Source organism: Rhinatrema bivittatum, chromosome 7 (genome assembly GCF_901001135.1).
Source record: "Rhinatrema bivittatum chromosome 7, aRhiBiv1.1, whole genome shotgun sequence".
Lineage (NCBI taxonomy): Eukaryota > Metazoa > Chordata > Amphibia > Gymnophiona > Rhinatrematidae > Rhinatrema > Rhinatrema bivittatum.
In genome coordinates this window covers 5,441,563-5,468,986 of record NC_042621.1, presented here as the reverse complement: position 1 = coordinate 5,468,986, position 27,424 = coordinate 5,441,563, and the positions used below count along the sequence as shown (strand labels likewise).

Here is a 27,424-nt window from a genome sequence, read left to right as displayed (position 1 = left end):
GATCTCTGCCAATCGCAAGAAGGAAGCCGCTCCTCGCGCGCCCTCCCTCCCTCCGCTCGGCGGCCCCAGTGGTTCTTCCCTGGCAGCTTCCGGCTTTTTTTTTTTTTTTTCTAAGCCCCTGCGTCTGGCGCAAAGCATTACTGGGATTTCCATGCGCATGACGTCATGATTATTTTTTTTTTTCCCCTTTTCCTTTTTTTTTTTTTTTAACGTAGGCTGCAGGAAATGGAGTGAAAGCTGCAACAGGGAGCAGAAAACAGATTGGTCCGTCCCCCCCCAAAAAAAAATAGTAATAAAAGTTTAACAGATCAAAGAGGTGGTAGCCTTTTTTTTTTTTGCGGGCTATCTTTTCTACTTAGGGTCTGCAAGGTGGAGAGCGGGCCGCCCCCCCCCCCCCCCCAGCAAAGCGGGGACGGAGCGGTGGTCGCTGGAAGCAAGAGAGCAGGCCGGAGCGTCCCGGTACGGGGAGTGGGACTGGGACTGGATGCAGGGGGGGGTGGAGCGAAGCGCTGACCCGTGCCAGACGATTTCCCCGGAACGCGTCTGCAGCCACTGGAAGTGAGAGCGAGCGGGGGCTGGGAGGGGGAGGGACGATGGGCAATTCCTACTCAATCTTTATTGGGGGGGAAGGGGGCAATTATGTTTTTCACAGACGCACACACACTCTCACTCCCATCGGGAGAGCTCCATCAACGCACGGTGCGGATAATATGAAGGAGGGCCGGTGCCACCGAAATGATGTCCTGGAAGCAAAACACAGACGGAGGGAGCTAAGGATGCACAATAAGGGAAAGAGGAGACGGGTTGCACACAACAAACCAGAAGCAGCATTTTCGACAGCATGAAAAGATTAAGGGCAAGAAGTTATAGGAAGCTGAAAGGAGGCGGAAGTCAGAATATAAGAAAATACTTTTGGGGGGGGACGGGGACGCCTGGAATAGTCTTCCAGCAGAGAATTCAAGCCTGCATGGCATAGACTCTTCCTGGGAAGGAAGGAGATCAGTAAGATCTGTGACAACACAGTAGCAAGTACAGATGAGCTAAGTGGTCGTTATTCTGTTGGCATCTTTTTTTTTCTGTTTCTAAGAAGAAATATAAGGCAAAACGCAGTTTCATTCTTTCTCTTAGATGTGCTTGTTCTCCCTGATAGACTGAACATGGGAGGAAAATTGGTTGAAAACCTTTCCCGACGTTGTTTGCAGAAGCCATGCTGCTGCTCTCTAAACATGTAAAGATTATTGGCCTAGGCCAGAAGCCTGACTTTGTTCTCAGTACCACAGCAGCAACAGATAGAGATGAGAAGGCACCGGGAGTAGATGCTTAAAAGTGGCTGAAGTTTTTGTTGTAGTTCTGTCTTCTCCACTAGAAAATTAAATAAAAACTAAGACAATGAGCCAGGATCTTACTTTTAACTTCTGCTGAAGTGATTATATCATTGTCACCAGTAGGACTAGGTCATGGTGGCAGTAGAAGTGAGACTCCAGAAATATTCTTCCTTGCACCCTATTAATGGAGTTAACACATAAGATGTCCATTCCCAGGGATCACCCTTGCAAGATTCTCAAGACGGAAAACCAGAGGATAATGGCAGGGCAGTGCCTTTGTCTGTATTGCATCCCTGCTTTATGCACCTTAGTGTGGGTGCGCAAACCGGGAGAGGCTACACGGGCTACTATCATGCTTCCTCCCTCCTGGTCATGATGGAGCTTTGGCACACCCCCCTTGTCTGGCATGGACAAAAAGGAAGGTGAAATTTAAACTTTCCTGTTATTTTCCTTTTTTTAGTCGTACCAGTCCAGAACCCACCCAGGGAAGCAGCAGTGATCAACGGCTCTTAGTCTGACAAGTTCAGAAAGCTAACTACAAGTATGTTGTCGACCATGTCCTTGGAACAGGGATTATTTAATTTCTCAGTTAATGACCATGGAGTGAAGTTTTTTTGTTGCATCAGGTTTTGGTTGTGGTGGTGATTTGGTAACCAAACAAACAATTGCCTTTGTTGTCTTTATTTTGACTACCATAGGAAACTTGCTGGGCAGACTGGATGGACTATTTTATCTTATTCTGCCATCAATACTATGTTACTATGTTATGTTACTATGTTATTGAAGAGCTGAAGGCAGCACCAGATCTTTTTAGGGGGCGCGAAATCAGCTTTACATTTTTTTGTCTGTCTCCATCTGCTGGTCTGGCAGGACGAAAGGAAATTAACAGGTAAGTTTTTTTTTTAAATTTCACCTTCTGTTTTTGGAAGCTGGATTTCGGTTCTGCATACCTTGGAGTATTCAGTATAAAGTGATGATGATTACATTTAAAGTGTTAGTAATCTTGGGCCAGTTTATCTTCAGTTAAATTTTTGAAATATGTCCCAACTAGTTCTCTTGAGTTCCTTGCAGGAGGCCATTTTCTAGGATCCTCTGGATGTGAGGTTGGGCTCAACTTGAAGGAGGTCTCTGTCAGTCTTTTTTGTTTTACTGTGTGAAATTTCTTTTCCAGAGAGATCTATTTTATGACTGACCTATTGAAATTTAGGAAAGCTGTTAAGACCAGGGCTGGATATAAGATTATGGCTTCCATAGGCAGGGGACCAGGAATGGGAGATTTTGTCCCCAGAAATCAGACAGCAGAGAAAGTCCCAATTTTTGGGCCTCTTCAGAATTTGCTGCTCAAGGCACGTGCGTATGTTGCCTGTGCCTAAATCCAGCCCTAGTTGCCTTTTCTGTCCTTGCCTTCCCTTGATTGTAAGTGTTGATTCTTTGTACACATTACTTATTTAGCTTCCATGTTTATTTTATGTCTTAGAATTGTTTTTGAATTTGTGAGTTGGTATGTTGGGTTTCCTTTGTATATTTATTAAATGTATAATTTTGCTATTGATTGTGTTGAATTTTTTATATGATTTTTATTGTATTTACATTTTGTTTTACTATTGGATACTTGTGTTACTGTATTTACTTGTTATTTGGTTATAATGTAATATATGCTTTGCTTTAGATTAAGTATATAATAATTTGTGTTTTGTATTGTTAATGCTGTGTTATATTATTGTAATCTGCTCTGAGCTAATACTGTAATACCAGAATATGTTTAATTATAATTCCTCTTCGTCCTGCCAGACCAGTAACCTGGGGGATTCTCCCTCCCACCAGCAGATGGGGGCAGAGTGCGAAAGCTTCCTCTCTGACATCACTACCATAAAGGCTGGCCCAGCAGAGGGAGAAGCCATTAGTCTCTGCCTCCAGCAGATGGGATGGAGCTTAGACATCGCTGGTCCAGCAGCTTAAGAAGGGCCTTAGGGCAATGGCCTTTCCTAATGTTGCTTTCTCTAGGAGCCTGGGCCGGGTTGAGGACCCCGTGGGATGACATCCTCCATGGGTCTGATCTTCCCTCCCCAGGGCAACCAGTTGTTTTGGTCTTTTGTTTTCCCGACAAAGTCGCCTAACTGTGAGTGTGAAAAAAAAAAAAAGTGACGAAGCAGCCCATCCCGAACTATTGCTGCCTGCTCCAGGTATGGACAAGGGGAGAAAGTGTGCCAGGTTCTGGACCTGGTGGGTCCCTAGTGTTGCTGGCTCTTTTGGTCACAATTGTCACCACAAAAAGCAGGCCCTGGTGGAGGAAGAGGAAGTGTGTGCCAGGGAGTGCGTCCTTTCCCCTGCCTTTGCAACAAGTTTCAGGGCGGTGAAGGCATTGCTCTGCAGCTTCAGAGGGTGGGCCAGCCCCAGGCAAGCAGCATCAGTGACTAAAGCCCTCTGGGGAGGTGAGTTTTCCTCGGACTTCATCTTGGCTATACACCAAGCCTATCTCCAGATGAAAGATAAGCCGAAAAAGACTCCTTCAGGAGAAAAGCTCAAACCACTTTCAGGCTGGGAAGATTGGAGACCTGAGGTGGAACCCAGGGGGGGTTCGAGGAGGAGGGCTTTTCCCAGGAAGACACTTTAAGTGAGGAAGAACTGGAGGCTAGGGCCTCAGCTGTGCGTTTGTTTAGGGCAGATGAGCTAGGGGCCCTAATTACAAAAGTCTCGCATGTCCTAAGTCTGAAAGAGGAAATGCCCAAGGCTAGAACGAAGGGGAATTCCATTCTGACAGGGATTAGGAATCCTTGCAAAGCCTTTTCCATCCATTCAACAATCCAGGATGTGCTGACAGTGGAACGGGAGATCCCGGAGTCTAGGCTGAGAAGCCATAGAACTAAGCAGCGGCTGTATCTAATACAGCAGGATAAGGATGGGCTTCTAGATCTGCCTAGAGTAGAGGCGGCGATCTCAGCAACAGCAAAGAAAACTACTCTACCAGTAGAGAGTGGAGCAGCCCTGAAAGACCCTCAGGACAGGAAAGTGGAAACGTTATTAGAGAGGTTTTGAGCTTTCATCCCTGGCCCTCCAAGCAGCTATATGTGGAGGTGATGTAGCCAGGGCCCTTCTAATCTGGTCTCAACAAGAGATCCAGGGTCCCAAAGATGCAGGACTCTCGGAGGATAGGGTGGGGCTGGCCCTAGAAGAATTGGCGCCAGCCTTTGAAGCAGATACTATGTAAGACCTTATTAGAGTTTCAGCGAAGTTAGCAGCAACAGAGGTCAGGGCTAGGCAGCTTTTATGGCTAAAAATTGGGCAGCAGATTCAGCGTCCAAAACCAGATTAGAAAAGCTACTCTTTAAGGGGAGGCTTCTGTTTGGAGAAGACCTAGAGAAGATGGTCAAAGACTGGGGAGGATTGAGGCCCAAAGATTACTGGAAGAAAAGGCCAGAGGCTTCGTTGAAGGGAGGCAACTGGAGACCATGGCCCAGGGAGTACAGACAGAGGGGTGGTAGAAGCCAGCTCTCGCACCCAGTCAGGATCCTGGGCAGATCTCAGCACTTTCGGGGGAATAGATGATTTCCAAAGGAAGGGAACTCCCGAGCCCCCCTTAGCGACAAAACCACTCCATGATTCCCCAGGTAGGGGACAGGTTACAGATCTTTTATCAGGCATGGGCCAAAATAACAAAGGATCAGTGGGTCCTGGATGTAAGCAAAGGATATCACCTAGAATTAAGATTCCCCTTAGAAGATTTCTTTGTTTTCTCCCCATACAAGTCGAGCAGGGGAGATGCGGTCATGCAGACGTTAGGCAGGTTAGTTCAACTGCAAGCCATTATCTCTGTATCGCCCGGTCAGGAAGGCACAGGGGTATACTCCATTTATTTCCTAGTACCAAGGAAGGAAGGAAGGAAGATTTCGGCCAGTACTGGACCTAAAGCGAGTAAACAGGGCCTTTGTAGTTCCCCATTTCCGCATGGAATCACTGGCTACAGTAAAGGTGGCCGTAAGGACAGGGGAATTCCTGGCAGCCTTAGATCTGTCATAAGCATATCTTCACATTCCCATCAGGAGAGATTTCCAGCATTACTTACGCTTCGAGATAGCTGGTCAGCATTACTAGTCAGGGCTCTCTCCTTTGGACTGGCCATGACACCAAGGATCTTTACAGGAAGGAAAGGGTCCAAATGCACCCTTACCTGAATGACTGGCTAATAAGGAGGGCCGACAGGGAGAAATTGGGCTGGATGGTGAACAGGGCAAAGAGCCAGTTGCAGCCTTCTCGGATGCTAGTGTATTTAGGGGTACTTTTCCGTACTGTGTTAAGGAGAGTGTATCTAGCAGACAGAAGGATAGGGAAGGTGCAGGCCCTGTAACAAGCCCCACTCCCATGTGTGTGGAGATATCTTCAGGTCCTGGGCTCCATGGCAGCGGTATCTGGGGTAGTGCCATGGGCAAGAACGCACGTGCACCTTTTGTTCAACTGGTCGTCACAAATTCAGCTGTACGACAAAAGTCTCGCACTGAGGTACCAAGCAGGCAGAATCTGTGGTGGTGGCCAGACTCGAACAACCTTTCCAGATTCCCCATAGTGGACAATAGTAACCACAGACGCGAATCATCGGGGGGTGGGGAGCACAGACTCATGGCCAAACTGCTCGGGGGTCCTGGACTCACCAAAAGGTTCTAAGGTCCACAAACATATGAGAGTTAAGAGCAATCAGGTGGGCTGTAGGCCATTTTTGATCCGAGTTGAGGAATAAAGCAGTTCATGTCAGATGGACAATGCCACAGCAGTGGCCTATGTGAACGAGCAGGGGGGGCACAAAGAGCGCAGCCCTAGCGAGAGAGACGCGCTTCATCATGGAGATAGCAGAGAGGCATTTCTTGGATCTCTCTGCAGTGCACATAGCAGGAGTGGACAATTTGCAGGTGGATTTCCTCAGTCGACGGAAGCTAGACCCAGGAGAATGGGAGCTGTCAGAGGAGGCATTTGTGCTAATAACGAGTGCATGGGGCACTCCACAGTGGGATTTAATGGCAACAAGAAAGAATACCAAGGCCAGTTGGTTCTTCAGCCGAAGGGGAATGGACGCACTGTCCCAACCCTGGCCGGCAAATCAGATGTCATACATCCACCCCCGGGCCAATGATAGGCAAGGTGGTCAGGAAGCTTTCTCAGCACCCAGGCTGGATGGTCCTGGTAGCGCCAGACTGACCAAGACGTCTCTGGTACACAGATCTGATAAGATTGAAGAAGGCAAAAGTGATCTCCTTCAGAGGGATAGCAGCACTCCTTAAGCAGGGGCCAACAGTACTGACAAATTCATAAAGGGAAGGTTTATCAGAAGAGGATATTCGACCCAAGAAATCACAACCCTACTAAAGGCCAGAAAAAAGTCCACCTCCTTCACATATAGGTGCATTTGGACAGTTTTGGAAGCCTGGTGTAAAAGTAGAGGGCTGGCCCTGATGAAATTAGAGATTGCTTCAATCCTGCAGTTTGTACAGGAACAGCTAAAGAAAGGGCTAGTGCTTAACACATTGAGGGTGCAGGTGGCAGCAATTGCATGTTTCAGAGGGCCATGCAGAGGAATATTGGTGGCTGCTAACACAGATGTGGTTCGCTTTCTCAGGGGAGCAAAGCAGGTGAGACCTCCTCGGAAGGTCGTAGTACCACCATGGGACCTGAACTTGGTACGGAAGATGCTAGTCAGAGCGCCTTTTGAGCCCATCAAGGAGGTTTCCTTGAAAGAACGAACACTAAAGATGGCGATGTTAGAGGCCCTGCGATCGGCCAGAAGGATCTCAGAGTTGCAAGCACTGTCCTGCAGGGATCTGTACTTATCCTTTTCAAAGGAAAAAGTGACATTCAGACCGGTACCCACCTTTCTACCCAAGGTTGTATCAGAATTTCATCTCAAGCAACCCAACTCTCTTCCTGGATTTAGGAAGGCGGAATGCATAGGGAAATGCAGAGATTTGAGGTTCCTAGATCTTCGCAGGTTCCTCTTAAAATGCAAGTGACCAGTGACTTTAGGAAGTCAGACTATTTATCTTGTTCACAGGACCCAGAAAAGGACAGATAGCATCCAAAGCCTCAGTCGTGAGATGGATTGAGGAGACATTAACAACAACCTAAGTAATGAGGAATAAACCAGTGCTGGAAGGGCTAAGGGTGCATTCCACGAGAGCACAAGCAGCGTCTTGGGCAGAGTACAGAGCAGTTACACTTAGGGACATTTGCAGGGTGGCCACGTAGTCCTCGGTCCACACTTTTACAAAACACTATAGACTACACCTTCAAGAAAGGGAGGAGATGAGTTTTGGTCTTGGAAGCAGCACTAGGGATCCCACCCGAGGCAAGGGCAGCTTGGGTTCATCCCACAGGTTACTGGTCTGGCAGGAGAAAGAGGAAGGTTCAGTTAGGTCTTACTGCTAATTGACTTTCCTCGAGTCTCTGTCAGACCAGTCTAGATACTGCTGCCCATAAGAAAGGAATGGACAGGCATGTGAATAAAGGAACAGAGTTTGATAAGTAAGTCAAAATAAAAGAACAAGGGAGCCCAGCTGAATGCGAAGGCAGGCTGTTCTTCTCTTACCATTTTCTTTCGTTGTATGATAAGTCCTGGATCCCTTACTGCAGAAAGTAGGGAACCAGCGTCCTATAATACCAGGGAAAATGCCACCCTGGGGAGGACAAGACAGACAAAGGAGCAGGCCAAGTAATGAGCTGATAAATCTCCTTAAATAAAAATACAAAAGAAAAAGAGGGGATAGAAGAATACAAGCAACAAGCCACGCTTTAGCAAAAGACTACTGACTCTCCCTCTGCTGGGCCAGCCTTTGTGGTAGTGACGTTAGAGAGGAAGCTTTCGCACTCTGCCCCCATCTGCTGGTGGGAGGGGGAATCCCACAAGTTCCTGGTCTGTCCGACTCGAGGAAAACCAATTAGCACGTAAGACCTGATTGAACCATAAATTGGCACACAGCCAATTTATGGCCAGGCTGCATATCCGGATATTTTGGAATAGGAGGGGCAGCCCTTACAGAAGTCTGTGCAATAACTGGTTAAATGCAGAGAGACATGTGTGTGCATACTGGACCCAAAATGACACAACTTGCACAAGGGATGAATTATCTCAAGTTAGCCTCTTGTGAGCTGTAACAGCAATCGTAAGGCTTCAACCCTAGCTACTGACTGCTTGCACATTTTTCATAAATATTTCTGATTCCATTGCCTTAAAAATACAGAGAAAAATATCCAAAGTTAATCTTTCATTTGCTTATCTCTGGCTTGGCCTTGCGACAGTTGGTGCTATTGTTCACTTATTTCAGATTTGTGCTAATTCAGCTCTGTGTGTGTGTGTGTGTGTGTGTGTGCAAGACTGCAGTAAACAGACACATTCCCATAACGGCACAGGAGCAGCATTGCAGCATATTGTAGTTGTGAGTCTGTGAGGTGCAGCACTGTGCGTCCTCTACAAACGATTTGAGTGCTGCCGTAATTCCAGCTCCCACCAGGCTGCACATGCATTAATCCTGCCTACAGGACAAGAAAAGAAGAATTAATAAGGAAAGACTGCATTACTGCACAGCTATTCCTCTGACTCGGCACAGCCCCAGCCCGCCCTGCAGAGCCATATGGAGCGTTTATGGCTTGCTCTTGTTGGATGGATAAATAGTTTCTCCAACATACAATCTGTAAACTAGCACTAGACCTGCTGTTGAGCAGACCAGGAAACGAGTCTCATGTTCTAATTATGATAGCAAACAGATGACAGGCCAGGCACTCCACGGATGAGAGATCTATTTCAGCAGAATGCCAGTAAGCCAAAAAATCTGATGTTTTGATTCTGTAATGGGAATCTTCATTGGGAAATCCTGATATCAGACAGCGAGGTTTCAGGCCCCTCTTCTGTTTTATATCATTATGTTATGCCTGTTGGACTGTGGCTTACTACTGTTGAGTGGAAGGAAATACAAACAGGCATATCAATAAATCACAAAAATGAATGATATCTGAAACAAGTGATGATAAAAAAAAAAAAAAAAAGCATTCATAACAGATTCAGTGGTAAATGGGACTCTTCTCTGTTCTATATGAGAATCCCTTATCAATTCACAGCAGCATCCTTGTTGGCAGAGGGGTCCAAGCAGCTATGACTCAGACCACAGAGGTTTCATTATGAGTGTTAATGCCTATTGCTGTAGCTATTTTAGATTATTTTCCCTACGTGAAGGCTCTCTGTTAATACTAGTCTTTTTTTTTTTTTTTCATGACAGCTCTCGGGACTTGCCTTTCTGCACCAGCTCTCGCCCGTTCCCACATGAGACATGGCGGCGGCAGGAGAGGACGGAAGGGAACCGCCGGAGTTGCAGGAGCCAGGCAGCTGGCGGGTTTTCCAGTGACCTGGAGAAAGCAACCTGCTAACATCCTTAATCTTCTTGGGGTAGCCAAAGTTCCCCTGAAGCCTGGTAGGTTTGCAGATGGGATTCCATTTTCATAGTTACCGTTGGGTTTCTGCAACGGCTTTAAAAATCTGAATTGAAGAAGGCCGGCCTCTGTGTTGTAACACTAGGCACGTCCTGCCCTGTCCTGGTCATCTTCGAGAGTAACTGGAATCCCGAGTACCCAGATCCTTCCTGCCTGCGCTTCTTGCATTCTTTCAAGCCTATTGGCTGGCTTACAAAATTGTAACTCACTCTGAGGTCGGTAGCAAAGTGCATTAACAACGCTCTCACAAGCAGTCAGCGCATGTAAACTAGCTTGCGATAATGTGATTGTGAAATCTGTGCTAATAAGGCAATGAGATACACCACTATGCAGAATAGCTCATTGCCTATTAAAGCAGTGAAAATGTTATACATGCAGACTGCTTCTTGGATACATTAATGCAAAAAAAAAAAAAAAAATGTAAATACACCTCTGGGAGTTGTAATTTTTGTGTTTGCGGTGGCGCATGCCTTGTTTGCATCTCATTAACATTGGCCTTTAATAACTGCAATAAGCACTGCATGTATGTGCATTAATGGCCAATGTTAGTGCACTTTACCTCATTGTCCCCTTAAATTGAAAGAGGTTTTAATGTTGTAATTATTGATTTTTTTCTGGGTGCTGCAACGGATAACCTTTTTTTTTTTAATGCTTGCTGTTGTACATAGTTTTAGCCCATGGGTTTGGTGGAGAATGGACCCGCTTGGGGCGGTGTCGATAACTCCCAAGCTGCTGCCATTCGGTAAAGCTCACCCCTCCTGCTAAAACGTTGAGCTACCCAGGGAACGTAAAAGGTTCCTTGGGGGCGGTGGCGGGCATCTGTGACCACAGCTTATGCTGGCCTGCGGCAGAGAGCGTTTGAAACTATTTCTAGAAGTCTAATTTTTTTTTTTCCAGCTTTTACTTGGTGCTTAGCCTGCGTTTCTTACCTGGTTCTTGCCAGGGACTTCCTACCTGTGGCTGTTGAAAGCTGGAGCAGCTCCTGAAATGGTTCTAGTCCTCTTGCGTATAAATCTGAAGCGGGTTGATTCTGAGAGAGCCCCAGCAAACATGGTCAATGAACGGCAGTTTCCCTGTTCATTAGGGACTGATTGTGTTGTGAAGATAAGGTTTGTTAATTGGTTTCCTGTTTATTGCGTTGGAAGGGGCACTCGGCAGCCTACAATGGAAGGAACCAAGCAGTTGAGAGTGTCCCGTCCACACAAGATCAGTGAATCTTCAAAGGTCTGTAAATCATCCAGCCGTGTCCGGCACACCAAGGGGGTACAGTGAGCAATAGACTAAATCTTAAATGTTATAGAATATGGAGAGTCTGGGACTGTGAGTTTGGTTCTCATGGATGGGTTCTCTTCCCACCTTTGCCTGGTGGGTCACAGTTTACCTGGATCGCCTGTTAGAGAGCGAGTGGGGAACAAAATTGGAGGGATACAATATAGAATCCTACTTCTAGAGTTTGTATAACCGTTGATGCCTTTTTGTAGTAATTTGGTGGTGTAACACTACATATTAGCAAGGTTCCTGGGCCACGATCCCTATAACCCAGTACTCCAGCCACAAGTAAGCATCGCCACTCCCCGGTGCTACTGCTATATGTGAGGGATCCTTCACTGTCCAGCGTCCCCAATACTACAGCCCTATGTGAGGCCCTCCTGCTCCATCCAATGACCCCCAGGGTTATTTTTCAGGCACAGAGCTCGAGTGTTGAATTCTGTGATGTTGCTATAAAACTGCAATATTACAAACCAAAGGCTTAATTCGTTAAGGTTTGTTTTTTTTTTCCTATAGACACAGAATGAGAAAAAAGCCTTAGTGAATCAGGCCTTAAATGGTTAAAATGGCATATGGTTCTTTTGCACAAAGCAGAATTAAGGGACCAGCTCAGGTTGAGGAGAGGAGGTCTTCCTTTGCAAGGGAAGGGGCCAGCTGTTCTGCAGATTTTCATTTATTTATTAAAATATTTATATGCCACATTATCCATTGTTCGAAGCAATAAAACAGCATTAAAACCAAACAAGAGACTTAAAAGCACAATAAATGCAATTAAGCAATACAACATCCACTTTGTGCCCTCTTTTCATCGGGGACAAATTTCGCAGCCCAAACCAAGCGTGAAGATTTCAAAACGAAACCCTGCATTGTGGCCAGACTGCCCTGCCCTCTCTGTGTCCTCAGACCCATCCCTTTTCACTGCGGGCAAAAGTCCCCACCCTGTACAAACACTTTTACCCACATAGGGGGAGACCCAGTTTTCAATAGAAAAACCTTTTGAATGTGCCCTTTTTAATGCTTTATCCTGTGACGGGCACCGAGCCTGCAGCAGTTCATTCTGCTCTGATTTGATAAGGGAGCAGCTGCTTTCACAGCCTGCCTTCTTTTTTTTTTTCTCCTTGTAGTTGTACAGATGGGCTGACCATGCCGGCCTGCTTCTCCTGCGTCTGAATGAGCAAAGACAGAGGGGCCTCTTCTGTGACATCGTCCTGGTGGCCGACGAGCAGAGAGTTCCTGCCCACCGGAACCTCCTGGCCGTCTGCAGTGACTACTTCAACTCTATGTTCACCTTGGGCATGCGGGAGGCCTACCAGAAGGAGGTGGAACTGATTGGCACCTCCTACCTCGGCCTGAAGGCTGTGATTGACTTCCTCTACAGCGGTGAGCTGTCGCTGGATGGGGGTAACATTGACTACGTGCTGGAAACGGCACACCTCCTGCAGATCTGGAAGGTGGTGGACTTCTGCTGTGAGTTTTTGGAGAACGAGGTGAATGAGGAGAACTACCTGTACCTGCAAGAGTTGGCTTCCATATACAACCTGGAGCATCTGGACACATACCTGGACGGCTTCATCCTGCAGAACTTTGGCACGCTTTCCTTCACGCCCGCCTTCCTACAAACTGTTTCTCTCCAGAAACTCTGCTGCTACCTAGACAGTAATGATGTCCAGCAGGAGTGTGAGCATGACCTTTTGCAGGCCGCCTTGCAGTGGCTGACCCAGAGTCCGGAGAGAGAGAGCCAGGCCTGTCGGGTTCTGGAAAACATTCACTTTCCTTGATCCCCAAGAATGACCTCCTTCACCAGGTCAAGCCTGCAATCTGCTCCCTCCTTCCCAAGGAGGCCAACTGTGAGGGCTTCCTGGAGGAGGCGATCGGCTATCACAACAACGTCACAGCTCAGCCGGTGCTGCAGAGCAAGCGGACCTTGCTGCGAGGGGACGGGGAGAGGCTCCTGTTTGTGGGTGGGGAGGTCGCTGAACACTGCCTGGAGCTCAGCGACGACATCTGCTACCTGGACCAGAAAAATGGGAGGTGGATGTTGGAGACCCACCTTCCAGCCCGGCGCAGCCATCACTGTGTGGCGGTATTGGGGGGTTTCATCTTCATAGCCGGAGGCAGCTTCTCAAGAGATAACGGAGGCAATGCAGCTTCCAATCTCCTCTACAGGTACGATCCCCGCTGCAACCAGTGGATAAAGGTGAGACCTCAGCTCATGTTTTTATGCAGGGAAATGAGGGAAGGCGTGATAAGGTTGCTGCAATGACTTTTTTTTTTACTTCTCTTATTTTTCATGGAAAAAGATATTTGATGTATTTCTTCCATTACTCTGCTTCAGAAACAAAAGAAGAACACACCAGAAGTGTGCAGTTTAGAATAAAGCACTTGCTCAGGCATTCATACCCTGTCCACTTCCAAATAATGTTTTGTTTTTGTTTTTTTAATTCTTTTGACCAGAGATGGGTCAAAGTGATCCCATTTTGCTATAGTTCAAGCCCAGTCAGCAAGTTGGGGAGTAAATTCTGACATGCCCAATGTGATGGAAGACAAAATGCCATGGTGGGAATATCGCCAGATATTTGGTCATTTTCGTGGCTTGAAGACGTCTCAGAATCCAGGGCCCTGGAGTGCATCTTGCATTTGGGGTGCCCTGATGCAGCCGTCATTTGCAGTCTCTGATCGGTGGTTCTCCCCTTTACACACTCACCCCTGTCCCTGCTGTTGGGCACTGAAACAGCATGCGCTGTCCAAGAGGACAAAATGTGGCCTCCTCCAGAGCGCGTCCAGCACCGCTCTCAGACTAGTGCTCACGAGTGGTTTGGGAGTGCTGTCTCTTCAACCCTGGGACTTTATGGCTTCCAAGAAGTGCAAAATAAAAAAAACCAAAACGATTAAAATCCAATGGTCTTAACATTTAATTCCACTGAAAAAGTTCAGTGGGGATGAGAAGAATAGAAAAAAAATATTTTAGAAATGCACAGGGGACAGGTCCAAAAAGTGCACAAAGGCTCAGAAATTAAATTGCAGAAGCCCTGCTCACCCCTCAGGCATTTCATGAATGCTGCATTAGCGGATTGCACACTTTCCAAGTGCATCATCTAATCTAAAATAAAAATAAAACCATATATGCCTACAGTCTGGTTACAGCAGCCATGTCCTGTTTGCTGACAAAAAACAACTGCTGTGACTGAGCCACAGTGCTCGGATCCATCTGAGCTCTAGAAACATAGAAGGTGTCAGCTGCAAGGGCCACTTGGCCCACCCAGTCTGTGCATTTGTGCCTGCCTGCTCTGTGGTCACAGGTCTTATTCAATCTCTGCTCTTCTTCCTTTTACCATTAAAATCCTTCTGTGCCTTTCCATAAGAAATTACCATGCTGGGTCAGAGCAAGGGTCCATCAAGCCCAGCATCCTGTTTCCAACAGAGGCCAAACCAGGCCACAAGAACCTGGCAATTACCCAAACACTAAGAAGATCCCATGCTACTGATGCAATTAATAGCAGTGGCTATTCCCGAACTAAACTTGTTTAATAGCAGGTAATGGACTTCTCCTCCAAGAACTTATCCAAACCTTTTTTGAACCCAGCTATACTAACTGCACTAACCACATCCTCTGCAACAAATTCCAGAGCTTTATTGTGCGTTGAGTGAAAAAGAATTTTCTCTGATTAGTCTTAAATGTGCTACTTGCTAATTTCATGGAATGCCCCCTAGTCCTTCTATTATTCAAAAGTGTAAATAACCAATTAACATTTACTCGTTCAAGATCTCTCATGATCTTAAAGACCTCTATCATATCCCCCCTCAGCCGTCTCTTCTCCAAGCTGAACAGCCCTAACCTCTTCAGTCTTTCCTCATAGGGGAGCTGTTCCATCCCCTTTATCATTTTGGTTGCCCTTCTCTGTACCTTCTCCATTGCAACTATATCTTTTTTGAGATGTGGTGACCAGAATTGTACACAGTATTCAAGGTGCGGTCTCACCATGGAGCGATACAGAGGCATTATGACATTTTCCATTCTATTAACCATCCCCTTCCTGATAATTCCTAACATTCTATTTGCTTTTTTGACTGCTTCAGCACACTGAGCTGATGATTTTAAAGTATTATCCACTATGATGCCTAGATCTTTTTCCTGGGTGGTAGCTCCTAACATGGAACCTAACATCGTGTAACTACAGCAAGGGTTATTTTTCCCTGTATGCAACACCTTGCACTTGTCCACATTAAATTTCATCTGCCATTTGAATGCCCAATCTTCCATTCTTGCAAGGTCCTCCTGTAATGTATCACAATCTGCTTGTGATTTAACTACTCTGAATAATTTTGTATCATCTGCAAATTTGATAACCTCACTCGTCGTATTTCTTTCCAGATCAGTTATAAATATATTGAAAAGCACCGGTCCAAGTACAGATCCCTGAGGCACTCCACTGTTTACCCTTTTCCACTGAGAAAATTGACCATTTAATCCTACTCTCTGTTTCCTGTCTTTTAACCAGTTTGTAATCCACGAAAGGACATCGCCTCCTATCCCATGACTTTTTAGTTTTCTTAGAAGCCTCTCATGAGGGACTTTGTCAAACGCCTTCTGAAAATCCAAATACACTACATCTACCGGTTCACCTTTATCCACATGTTTATTAACCCCTTAAAAAAATGAAGCAGATTCATGTGGTGATCCCTTTCCATTCTATAAAACAAAATGCCGCCTCCTTGTGCTTTATTGAAACCCTGTTAGATATGTAAATGCTTGTATCATATCTCCCTTTTCCTATTCATGCCCCAGATCAGTCCAGACTCCTTGGTTTTGCCTCTCTTCCAGCAGATGGAGACCGAGAAGAAAAGCTTTATTGACAGTGCTATTTAACCTGCGGTCCCTCCGTATTTATCTGTCTCTAGGTATAAAACATGCAGTCTGAAGTTTAAAAAAAAAAGCAAGAAATAACACAAGGAAAAAAGACGAGTCCCTACTCCCAGGGATATTAGGCTTTGGGTGAGGCCATTCCCCAGGTTGAGTGGCTGAACGAGTGGTTGGTGACCCTGACTTGCCTCAGCGCAGCGACGCTGAGGACATGGATAGCAAGTGGTCTGGCTCCCTCCTTGTCTTCCATGTGGCCTTCTCTCCTCCCTCCCTCATGGACTAGTGATCAGCAAAGGAAAGTATTGCCTTAGGCACACATGCAAACGTTTATGAAAATTTGCCAGTGTGACTAAGGGCAAATGTTGAATACCCAGGAGCAGAATTTATGTGGCTCGGGGGGGGGGGGGGGGGAACTTGGAGAGATTGAGGCAGCAGAAACGACTTGGGATTGGCTAAGGTGCACCGTGCGACTGCCTCGCCAATCATCCAGGAGCTGTGCGGCATACTGGGGGCATATGGGACAGCAGAATGGGAGGCAGGAGAGCCAGACCCAGCAGTGTCTGCAGATTCATCAGCAGCTGACTTGGCTGGGGCTTGGGTACCAACCACGAGGCAGGCAGACATTCTCCTGGCAGAAGCTGCTGGTGACATGCTGAGCCGCATAAGAGGCTGAAGTTGGGCTTCTCCTCTCCACATCGACAAGAAGAGGGTAACTTGATCGCTGGGAGCAGGTGATGCGACCATTTTATCCACCTGTTCAGGAGAACAGATTGAGCTGGGGAGGAATCCCCTCCTTCTCTTTCCTTGTGCAGGCCCATGAGGGTGCAGGCTATCTTAGAGGATGCCGAGGACCCCCTCAAAGATGGTCCTGCATATTCACAAGACTTGGCATTGGAGTTGGTCCTGCTTCTGCATAAAAACTTTCTGGTTAGGAAGATGGAGAGGTGCGCTTTCTCCCAATGTTGCTTCAGCCTGTTGGGGGGAAAAAAAAATCACCAATGTTGGACCCTCAGAAGAGATCTAGGACTATCTTGCTACTACTTGGTTTGCGAGGTCAGCAAGGTAGTTTGAGGGGAGACTCCGGAGCAGATATTTTGGTGGCCAAGTCTCCGGTAAGAAGATCAGTGCAGGATCTTGTTGTTCCTGCGGAGGGGCTGGTGACTGAAGGGGATAATCTTAAGGTGGTCTGCCTTTTCAGAAAAGAGGAATGGTGGCCTTTAATTTCACATGAATTGAAGGCGTTACAGATTAAGTGGCTACAGAAAGAGTCCAATAATGAAGGGGTGGCCTCAGTCATGGAAGGCTCATGAGGACCGGTGAAGGTTTTTCCCTTCCATTGCTCAGAAAAGAAGTTGGGGGTCCAGGAGTAGGGGCTTGCGGGAACTGTGGAAAAAAGGATTTGCATTCACAAAAAAAGCAGGGCGGGGGGAGATTAGGTTGCTTGTTGTAGCGGTTACTACCCCGAATCAGTTAAGCCTGATACTTCACTTTCAATGCATATCCAGCGTAGCTCTCTGCTTCAACGGCAGGGGGGAATGAAGCTAGAGGATTTACATTCAGACAACAACCAACAAGGATTGAATTGCATAGTCTGGGTAAACAAATAAGCATGGGAGTAGCTTTCTTATTGCGGCGGTTACTACCCCTAACCAATTAAGCTGGATACTTCACTTAGATGCAGCTCCAGCACTGCTCTCTACATCAATGGTGGGGGTGGAAGGTAACTAGAACCAAAAAGTTACTTATAAGGGCCAAGAGTAACAGATAAGTATGAGAAAAAAAATGTGTGGAAGCTTGCTGGGCAGACTGGATGGGCCATTTGGTCTTCTGCCAACATTTCTATGTTTCTATACTCCAGAGACTGGTATAATGTGAGAAGAGCAATGATGAAGCTGTGCCCATTACTGGAGGAGGCCTTGGAGCTCTAAATGCTGCCAAAGTTGGAGGCGTCCGTGTCGGCAGTGATCCAAGAATCCACCATCCAGGTAGGAGGCTCCGCCGCTCAAAAGGCCATGCAGGATCGAAAAGTAGATGGCGGAATGTGGTAGCTGTATGCGAAAAGCATGTTTGCGCTGGGTGCGGCATGCACTAAGAGCAGGCAAGGTTTCCTCGGCTCCCGCCAGGCAAGCAGGACACTTGGAGACTGCAGTGGTCTATATGGTGAACACTCTTTATATCTTGATTAAGATATCCCCTAGGATTATGATTTTGGCAAATCCTCAACCAGAAGGTTCTTCTGGTTGAGGATTTGGTCTACGGATATTTGCTCCAGATCTCAACTGAGTTCTCTTCCTTTCAAGGACAGGCTTTTGTTTAGCGAGGACCTGGAGCCGTTGATGGAACATCTGGGTGAGTCCAAAGGGCATATGTTCCCCGAGGATAGACCATAAGGAAGCAAGTGCAACTTCTCTTTTGAGGGACAACAGGAGAAATCGACAGAATAAGGAGCTTCCTTCTTTCAGAAGCAAAACTCAGGTAGAGCACAGTCCTTTCAGAGATGGCGAGAGCCAGTGCGAGAAAGCTCCAGTTAGGGAACTGGTTGGGCCTCGCAATGACTTGAGGCCGGTCTGATCTTGGGGGAAAAAGAAGATATTCCATTTACTTCATTGTCCCAAACGAAGGAGAAATTTGCAGGCCTATATTGGTATGCAGAAGGGTGAACGTGATCCTCGGGGTACCACAATATCAAAAAAAGACTCTTTGATCGTTCATAGCAGCTGTCCGTAAAGGAGCATGCCTGGAGTCCTTGGTTATAACCTATTCAGATGGAGCATCAGATGTTCCTAACATTTATGATTCTGGAAGATCATTTTCATTTTCGCACCTTCCCATTAGGACTAGTGAGGGCATCGCAAATGTTTTCCACGGTGATGGTGGCAGTAGATGTAGCTCTATGGAAGGAAGGCGTCCTAGTGCATCCTTATTTTAATGACTGACTCAAATGGGTGAAACTGGTGTCAGCAGTTGATGTTGGCAGTAATGGAGAGGTTGCGGTCTCTGGGCTGGATGGTGAAACTGGCAAAGAGGAACCTCATACTGGTCCATTCCTTGAAGTATATTGGGGCCTATTTCGTTTCTGGAAGAGGCAAGGTGTTTGTCGCAGCAGACAGGGTGACGAAGCTGCAGATACAGATTTGCCATTTGTTGAGGCTAGTGTTTCCCAGGTTTGGGATGATCTACAAGTTCTGAGTTCTGTGGAATCGACGCTGGATCTAGTTTCCATAACTGTTCGCTCATATGCGGCCCATTCAAAGGGCAGTCCTGTTCCGTTATCAGAAGAGTTTTCAACTTCTATTGCCACTCAGGGAAGTCCAGGTCCGGTTTCTTGTGGTGGTCTTCTCGGGTCAACTTAGAGCAGGGATGGGCTTGGACATCCCGTACTAGGGGATAGTAACCACTGAGGTCAGACTTTTAGAGATGGGGAGCTGTTTGTTGGGGGCAGACAGCTGAAGGTTAACGGTTGATGGAGAAAACATTGTGATCTATCAATCGGTCAGAAGTGAGAGCGCTTTAATTAGCATTGTTCTTGTTTCAACCACATGTGCATGGTTGAGCGATGCAGGTCCCTTTGGTCAAGGCAGTGATGGTGGTTTATGTCAACTAACAGGAAAGAACCAAGTGTCGGATGGTCTCTGAGGAGGCTCAGGAGTTGTTGGGCTAGGCGGAGCAACACCTGACAGATTTGCCGGTGTCTTACATCACCGGTGTAGATAACGTTTAGGTGGATTTTCTCATTCGGCAGGGGTTGGACTCCAGAGAAGGGGAATTGACAGGCAGCGAGCGATGCTCCACGTTCATGTCCGATAGGGTACACCCCAGATGCATCAGATGGTGTCAGGACAGAGCACCAAGGTGAGCCCTTTTTTAGTCGTAGGTGAGAGAGTGAAACAGAGGGCATAGTTGCTCTAGTCCAACTGTGGATAACAGACATACTCCTAGGCATTTCCCCCCCAATGGCCTCTGGCGGGAAGACTTTTGCGTGGATAGAGAAGCTCCTAGGAAAGGTGATATTTGTGGCTCTGGAATGACCATGGTGGTCACGGTTGATGGACCTAGTAATTGGCGGTAGATGGACCACTTAGGTTTGGTCATCTTCACGTGTTGATTCAGCAGGGCCTAGTGGTCTTGGATCAGCTGGATCTCTTGTCTCACAGCCTGGCTTTTGAAAGGATTTGTTTAAGATGGAAGAGATACTCTGGCGAGGTTATTACCACCTTGCTACAAGCTAGATAACCTTCCATTTCCTTGGCTTATATGAGAGGGTGGAAAGTGTTTGAAACTTGATAGCTTGGGGGTAGAGTTGAACCTGCTCAAGCTTTGCTTTCACATAGTTTGAATTGTGCAAAGTGGTCCAGTAAATGTACCAGCCTTTCATTCCCTTCAAGTGCGGGTGGTGGTCTTAGGTTTTGGGGTGAGGTGCAGGGGGTGGCCCTAGCTTCTCATCCGGACGTGGCTCTTTTTTTTTCTTTGGAGGGAGAAGCATTTGCATCCTCCAGTGAAAAAGATGGTATTCCTCATGGAACCTTAATTTGGTGTTGTAGGTGCTCCAAAGAGCTCCGTTTGAGCCATTAAAAAAGGCATCTCTAAAAGATCTCACCCTAAACATAGTCTTTTTGGTGGTTATTTGCTCTGTGGGGAGTATTTCGGAGCTGCAGGCCTTATCTTGTTGGGCCCCTTTTTCTACAGATTTCGGAGGCGGGCATGTCATGTCGCACAGTGCCTTTCTTCCTGTCAACACTAGTCTCTGCATTTTGTCTCAGTCAGAGAGCCTCATTTGTTAGATGACAGTTGACATTGTGGTATCTGAAGGTTACCATTGGCTTTCGGAAATCGGATCACCTATTTGTGCTATGGAATGGTCCAAAGAAAGAAACTGAGGCTTCCACGGTTACTACTGTGTGGTAGCTGAAGGAGGTAAGTGGACTATCATATATTTTCAGAGGTTGTCCAGTTCCTGAGAGACTGAGGGCCCAGTCTACTGGGGCACAAACAACCTTGTGAGTTGTGTGTCCGCTAGTTTACCCACAGGAGTTCTGTTGGGCAGCTGTTTAGGCTTCATTACACACTTTTGCTTGATATTAACGACTGGATGTCCAGACACTGGACTTGGCTGGTTTTGGTGCACGTGTACTATGAGCGGGACTGTCACATTCCTGCCCAGTATAGGGGAACTTGAGTATATCCCAGGAGTCTGGACAGATATGGGGTATGAACAGGAAAGGAAAATTGGTTCTTACCTGCTAATTTTCATTCCTGGAATACTACAGATCAGTCCAGAACCCTGCTTATTCAGCAAAGCCTGCTCGTCATGACAGTATGTAAGTAATGCAGAGTAGTTTGTTTGATTACATGATGATCTGCTTAATGTTGTTGGAACGAGTTTTCCATAGAGGCTACTATTGTGAGATCTATTCTTATCTTGGCTTGGTATAGGTCATACTCAGGGACTGCAGGTGGCACACTAGGTTAAGTAGCAGTGTCAGAAAAGCTGTTCTTCTCTGTCTCCATTTGCTGGCAGGGAGGCAAAACCCAGAACTCTGGACTGATCTGTGAGATTCCAGGAATGAAAGTTAGCAGGTAAGAGCCATTTTTCCTTTCCATTCTTTCTTCTATAAAGTATGTCTTTACCTCCTTTTATATGGTTTATAGCAGGGGTGGCCAATTCCAGTCCTGGAGACCCATAAACAGGCCAGGTTTTCAGGATATCCACAATGAATATGCATGAGATAGATTTGCATGCACTATCTCCATTGTATGCAGATAAGTTTTTCTTGCATATTCTTTTTGGATATCCTGAAAACCTGACCTGTTTGTGGCTCTCGAGGCCCGGAGTTGGCCACCCCTGGTTTATAGTGTAGGCCCTGCATCATTTTTTGAATTGCCTCCACTTGTAGCTTTTGACTCTAGAACTGGACACAGTACTCAAGGTGTAGTCTTACAGACATCTACAGAGGGGTAATATTACTTCCCTTAATCTACTAATAATATCTCTATTTATGCACCCAAGTCTACTCCTAGCTTTTCCAACTGCTTTGTCATAGCAACTAGCTGCGTGAGGTCTTCAGACACGATGACCCTCAAGTCTCTCTTCTATTTGATGACTGGCACATCACCTCCAAAAACATTTGGTACTTGGATTTCTGCATCCCCAATGTACGATTTAGCATTTTTTTTAAATGTAAGCATATTTGTCATACCTCTTGACCCTACCCCCTCCGGCATTTCTGCTCTGTTGCAAATTTTCATGTCATCTGCAGACAAACACACTTTTCCTTCTAACCCTTCCTCAATGTCACCTCTAAAGACGTTGAAAAGGACTGGACATAGGACTGGACTGACTCCTGTGGTCCCTGCTGGTCTCTTTCCCTTTATCAGAGTGGATCCTACTCTGAATCCTGTTGCTCAACCAGCTTTTCACTCCATTTATAATTTTTCTTCCAGCTGCCAGACTGGGTTGCTTACTCCTCAGTCTCAAAGGCTTTGCTGAAATCCAGATAGGCCACATTTACAGCAGCCCCTGCTCTACTACTTCAGGGGTGGCTAACTCTAGTCCTTAAAAGCCACAGACAGGTCTGGTTTTCAGGATATCCACCATGAATATGGATGAGAGAGATTTGCATGCATGGCTGCCATTGGTCGCAAATCTATCTCATGCATATTCATGGTGGATATCCCGAAAACCAGATTGTGGCTTTTGAGGACTACTTAATCTCTTCATCAAAGAAGTCAGTCAGGTTTGCTTGGGAAGATCTTGTAATCCACTGTTTCATCCCTCAGCAAAGCTTCCGTGCCTTACCCACCGCTGATGTTAAGCTAACAGATCTCTAGTTCTCGGCGCCACCTTGTGGAGCTGCACTAAATCTTCCGTTCTCTCCCGTTTCCAGTCCTAAGATTCTGAGAGGTGCTGCCAGCACCTCCTTTAGCTTCTGCATTGCACTGAGCTGTACCCCAGCTCTGCTCAGGTCCTTCTGCCATATGAGCCCCCTCCCCTTACCAAAGAAACGGCAAGGCTGGACGGGCCCCTGGGTTGTTAGGTACTTGTGCATGTTCTTCTGCTTTTTTTTTTTTTTTTAATATGGTAAATTGGATGGCTTCGATATCCTCCTGCAGGTGGCCTCCATGAACCAGCGGCGAGTCGATTTCTACCTGGCAGCCATTGCAGGTGCGTTGGTAGCTGTGGGCGGAAGAAATGAGAATGGGGCGCTTTCCTCCGTGGAGGCCTACAGCCCTCAGAAAGACGCCTGGTCCTACATAGCAGGACTGCCAAGGTAACCTGATGAGGGCAGAGAATTGTGCCACAGCCGGTCCTGGACTAGGGCAGAGAGACCAAGACTGACACTGTTTCTTTGCATGTGAGAGGACGGCAGCAAATTGATCATTTGCTTTTTATTTCCTTACTAATTCGGGGTGCTCACAGATCGCCTATGTATTGTGTTATTGATATGCTTACAGTGGTTCCCAGATCTCCCTTAGGGACCCTGCAGCCAGTTGGATATCCACAGTGAGTAGCCTAGTGGTTAGAGCAACGCGCTGCAAAGCAGGGAAACCAGGGTTGAAATCCCCCTGCTACTCCGTGTGACCTCCATTGCCTCAGGTACAAACTTAATTTAGAGCCTTTTGGGGACAGGGAAATATCTACAGTAACTATATATATTCCACTTTGAAGTGCCTAAAAAAGTGAAATATAAATCAAAATATTAATAATAATAATAATAATAATATGCATGAGGTATATTTGCATACACGGGAAACCCAGTATATGGAAATATATCTCATGCATATTCATGGTAAACAGCCAGAAAGCCGGCAGCTTGTGGTAGTCCTGAGGACAGGTCTGGGAACCACCAGGCTGTGACTTTGCCGGGTTGTCTGGCAGTGAATGAAATGAATGCCAGGTTACCCACCTTTTGTTTTGTCAGCACCCCCATCTCAGGAATATAATGTTGGTTACTGATGAACCCGTTGGGATTCAAAGCACTTAAAAAAAATAATAATAATAATCCATAGAACTGTTCTTACATCCTCCTCATCCCATGTAAACAGTTCCCAGAAACTTGTGGTTAATAATTTGTGCCCTAAGGACTCAATCATGCGTTGAAGCAACGTAGATTTATTGAGTAAAGGAACCAGGAATTGGAAGCAGGATCTGCACCGTAGTATTTTTCCCTAGAAGCCGCAGTAGAAGCTTAGCCAGAAGCTTTCCCATGAAGCTTATGATTGTCAAAGGGATTAGCCATCTAACTTCAGGACTGGCCCCTAGGAAAATCCTTACCGCCACTAAGCGGTTAGATTATGTCGGCCTGGTGAAACACTATATTTACCGGCTTAAATGCTGGGCCGTCCCAGGAGCGGAGCTAGGATGGGGGAAGGGAGACTTAAATCTAGCCGGCTACATTGCGTCTAAAAATTTAGCCAACCGTCGCCAGCTGTCTTGACCGTTAAGCTGTGGCTTGAATATCAGGTCCATGGTGTGATTTTATTTTTTTTTGGGGGGGGGGGGGGGGGGGGGGTGTTTTGCCCTGGCAGGCATTCAGCTCAATCAGAAGCTACCTCTGCTGGGACTGGGGTGCCAGGCGCCCTCACTGGCAACTGAGATGGAGTTTGGGGGGGGGGGGGGGGGAGGGGAGTTTTCCCCAATTTTTAACACCTTCCTGTCTATTCCAGCCATTGCGGTGACCATCCTTAGCCAGGGTCCACAAATCAAGGCTTCCCCCGCACCCCCCGAGTCTGGCCACCAGGTGTCACCGTTGTGCGATGGCTGTGAATGCTACCTCCGCAGCGCTCCTGGCCTGGGAAACGGCCCTCACTCAGTGCCCCTGTCTGGTCACGTGCAGCTCGTGTGCCCTGTCTTCCACTCGGGGATATCTGTACCGTGAGAATGCCACATAAATGTAGTGGGGGGGGGGGGGGTTTGCAGGGGCCCCGAGGAAGAGAGAGGCCCAGTGGGGGCCCAAGTCTTGGGAGGGGGAGAGAGTTTCCACAGCTGCTGCTGGTGGAGCTAAGGGAGAGACTGGAGGGAGGGGGAGGGAGGGTTCCTGGAAAGGGGGTGAGAATTCATGGAGGAGAAGGAAAGGGAAAACAAAGAGAAGCATAAAAATAAGAAAAAAAAAATAGAGAGAGAGACTAAACCAATAGTAAAATAGCTGAAAATTTGGGGAAAAAAAATGAATTTCCCTGACTGCTAAAAATGTTGGGCTGTTCCTAAGTTTTACTAATTTTTTTTTTTTTTACCACCCTTGATGTTCTGGGTGTGATGCATATTTTTTAATGTCCCCTCCCCCATCAAAGTGTAATTTAAAAAAAAACCCCCTTTTTCTGTTTATCCTTCTGGTTGCAGGTTCACCTACGGCCACGCTGGCACTGTCTACAAGGAGTTAATTTATATATCTGGGGGACACGATTATCAGATTGGGCCGTACAGGAAGAACCTGCTTTGCTACAGTTGCTGCACGGATGCCTGGGAAGAGGCGAGGCCGATGATCACGGCCCGAGGCTGGCACAGCATGTGCAGCCTCGAGGACAGCATTTACTCCATCGGGGGCAGTGATGACAACATCGAGACCATGGAGCGCTTCGACATTCTGGACGTGGAGTCCTACAGCCCCCAGTGCAACCAGTGGACCCGAGTTGCCCCCTTGTTCCAGGCGGCCAGCGAGTCGGGGGTTGCCGTGTGGGAAGGCAGGATCTACGTCCTAGGGGGCTACAGCTGGGAGAACACCGTCTTTTCCAAAACTGTGCAGACGTACGACAAGGAGACGAAGAAATGGACCAAAGGCCTAGACCTCCCGAAAGCCATCGCCGGGGTGTCCACTTGTGTCTGCGTGCTGAGATCCAGACCCGAGGATAAAATTAAAAAGAGCAAGACAAAAAGGCACCTGGACCAGGGAAGATGACGAACCCTGAGGGGCGTTTCTATTCCTGCTGCCTTTTATTTTATTTTATTTTTTTAACTCCTCAATAGGTTTTGGAAACCTCGGCTTATTTAAGCCGGGTGCTGATGCTGGTCGAGCTGTTTTACAGTGCTGTGGCCTCTGAGAATAGCCTGATACATTCTGCGGGGGGTGGAGAGACCTGGGGAGTGGGCGGTGGAGGGAAGTTCTGGCACTTGGCTGTTGCGCTCCCAGGCTCTCTTGCTTATCCTCTGTGTGACGTAGGGCAAGCCACCTTACTTCCCCAGGCCTCATGTCTAGCTAAGGCTAGTAGGGTGTACGTCACATGAGAGAAACCCGCCCAAGACGGATAGCTGCTTTAACCGGACAGAGGTGCCAGTTTCTAAGCTACCTGCTTTAAAGATGCCTTCTGTGTTTTTTCACTGATTTTTTTTTTTTTAATTATTTTGAAGGGCATTTCTTTTTCAGCAACTTTTGCAACCATGGCACTGTGAGCAAGGAAACTGCAAAAATAGTTTTTTGGTTTTTTTTGTTGTCGTCGTCGTCGTTGTTGTTTTGGTAGGTGACCAGATAACTTGCCTTAATTGTTCAGTTTAGGTTAGATTAAGAGAGGTAAACTGGGTATTTGGTTATTATCTCGGAAATAGCTTTTACATAACCGGCAGGTTGCATTGCTTCAGAACCAGTCTAGATCAAGCCAACATGCTGCTTAGGAAGAAATACACTCTCCTACCACTTCCCATTTCCTTTCCCCTTTGACAAGCCATCCTGCAGGGTACACACCAGTGGGCACGGCCGTCTCCGCAGGAGGTGACAAAGTGTGCGTGCCTGCAGTACACGGAGCAGAAAACTGCATTGTGATCTGTGCGCCTCAGAAGCCGGTGGCAGATATGAGGAATTCCGCTAAGGAGCTGCTGAATTTTGCTGACCCCTTGAATAGGTTCTCGGGAGTTGAGTGCTGGAGGCTCCTGCATACATGCAAAACTATGGGGGAGGGGGGGGAGTATTGGAGGCTCCAAGAGAATGATGGACAGGGGGGGAAGGTTCTGGGGTGGGGAGAGGCTTGGCAGCTTTATCGAGGGAGGCAGTTTCAAGCAAAGAGCGTGTAAAATTAGGGACGGGGGGAACAAGCCCAGATTCCATGCAGACAACGGGACTGGGGTGTTGAATAATCAGAGAGAGACCTGGGCTAGCAACTCTGGTGAGTCCAGGCGATGGGGTGGCTTCCAATTATATCTCCATATCCACTTGGTATATGGATCTTTTTGACCAATTTATATGCCAATATTTGCAGATTGACAATTACGATTAAACTTAGAACATTTGCACTATTTCTAGATGCTGTGAATAACTCAGATCTGCAAATGTTTGCATAAATCAAAACCGATCTGACTAAACCGCAATTTTTTTTTGTAAAAAAAACCAAAACAAAACAGTCAGTCTTGGTAAGAGCTGGGTTGAAACTGGTTTTGATTCTCCACGTAAATTACTGATAAGTCAAACGCTCTTGGTCGTGAACCTGCAGTCAAGGTCAGGTGTGAGGAAATGAGCCCACAGCTGCGAAGCAATATCTGCTCTTCTAGAATTAGAGTAACTTCAGCAGCTGCCCACAA

At 46.9% G+C, this 27,424-nt stretch overlaps 1 protein-coding gene across 1 annotated transcript; it reads left to right on the top strand.

The window, feature by feature from the left end:
- The first annotated feature begins 639 nt into the window (after nt 1-639).
- On the top strand, nt 640-26,796 carry KLHL36 (kelch like family member 36). Its single transcript, XM_029608091.1, is given in 7 exon segments — nt 640-2,214; nt 9,581-9,772; nt 10,937-11,015; nt 12,185-12,833; nt 12,836-13,257; nt 23,032-23,189; nt 25,259-26,796. Coding segments are annotated over 5 exon segments (1,845 nt in total). The 5' UTR covers nt 640-2,214; nt 9,581-9,772; nt 10,937-10,955; the 3' UTR covers nt 25,815-26,796.
- The last annotated feature ends 628 nt before the right edge of the window (nt 26,797-27,424 follow it).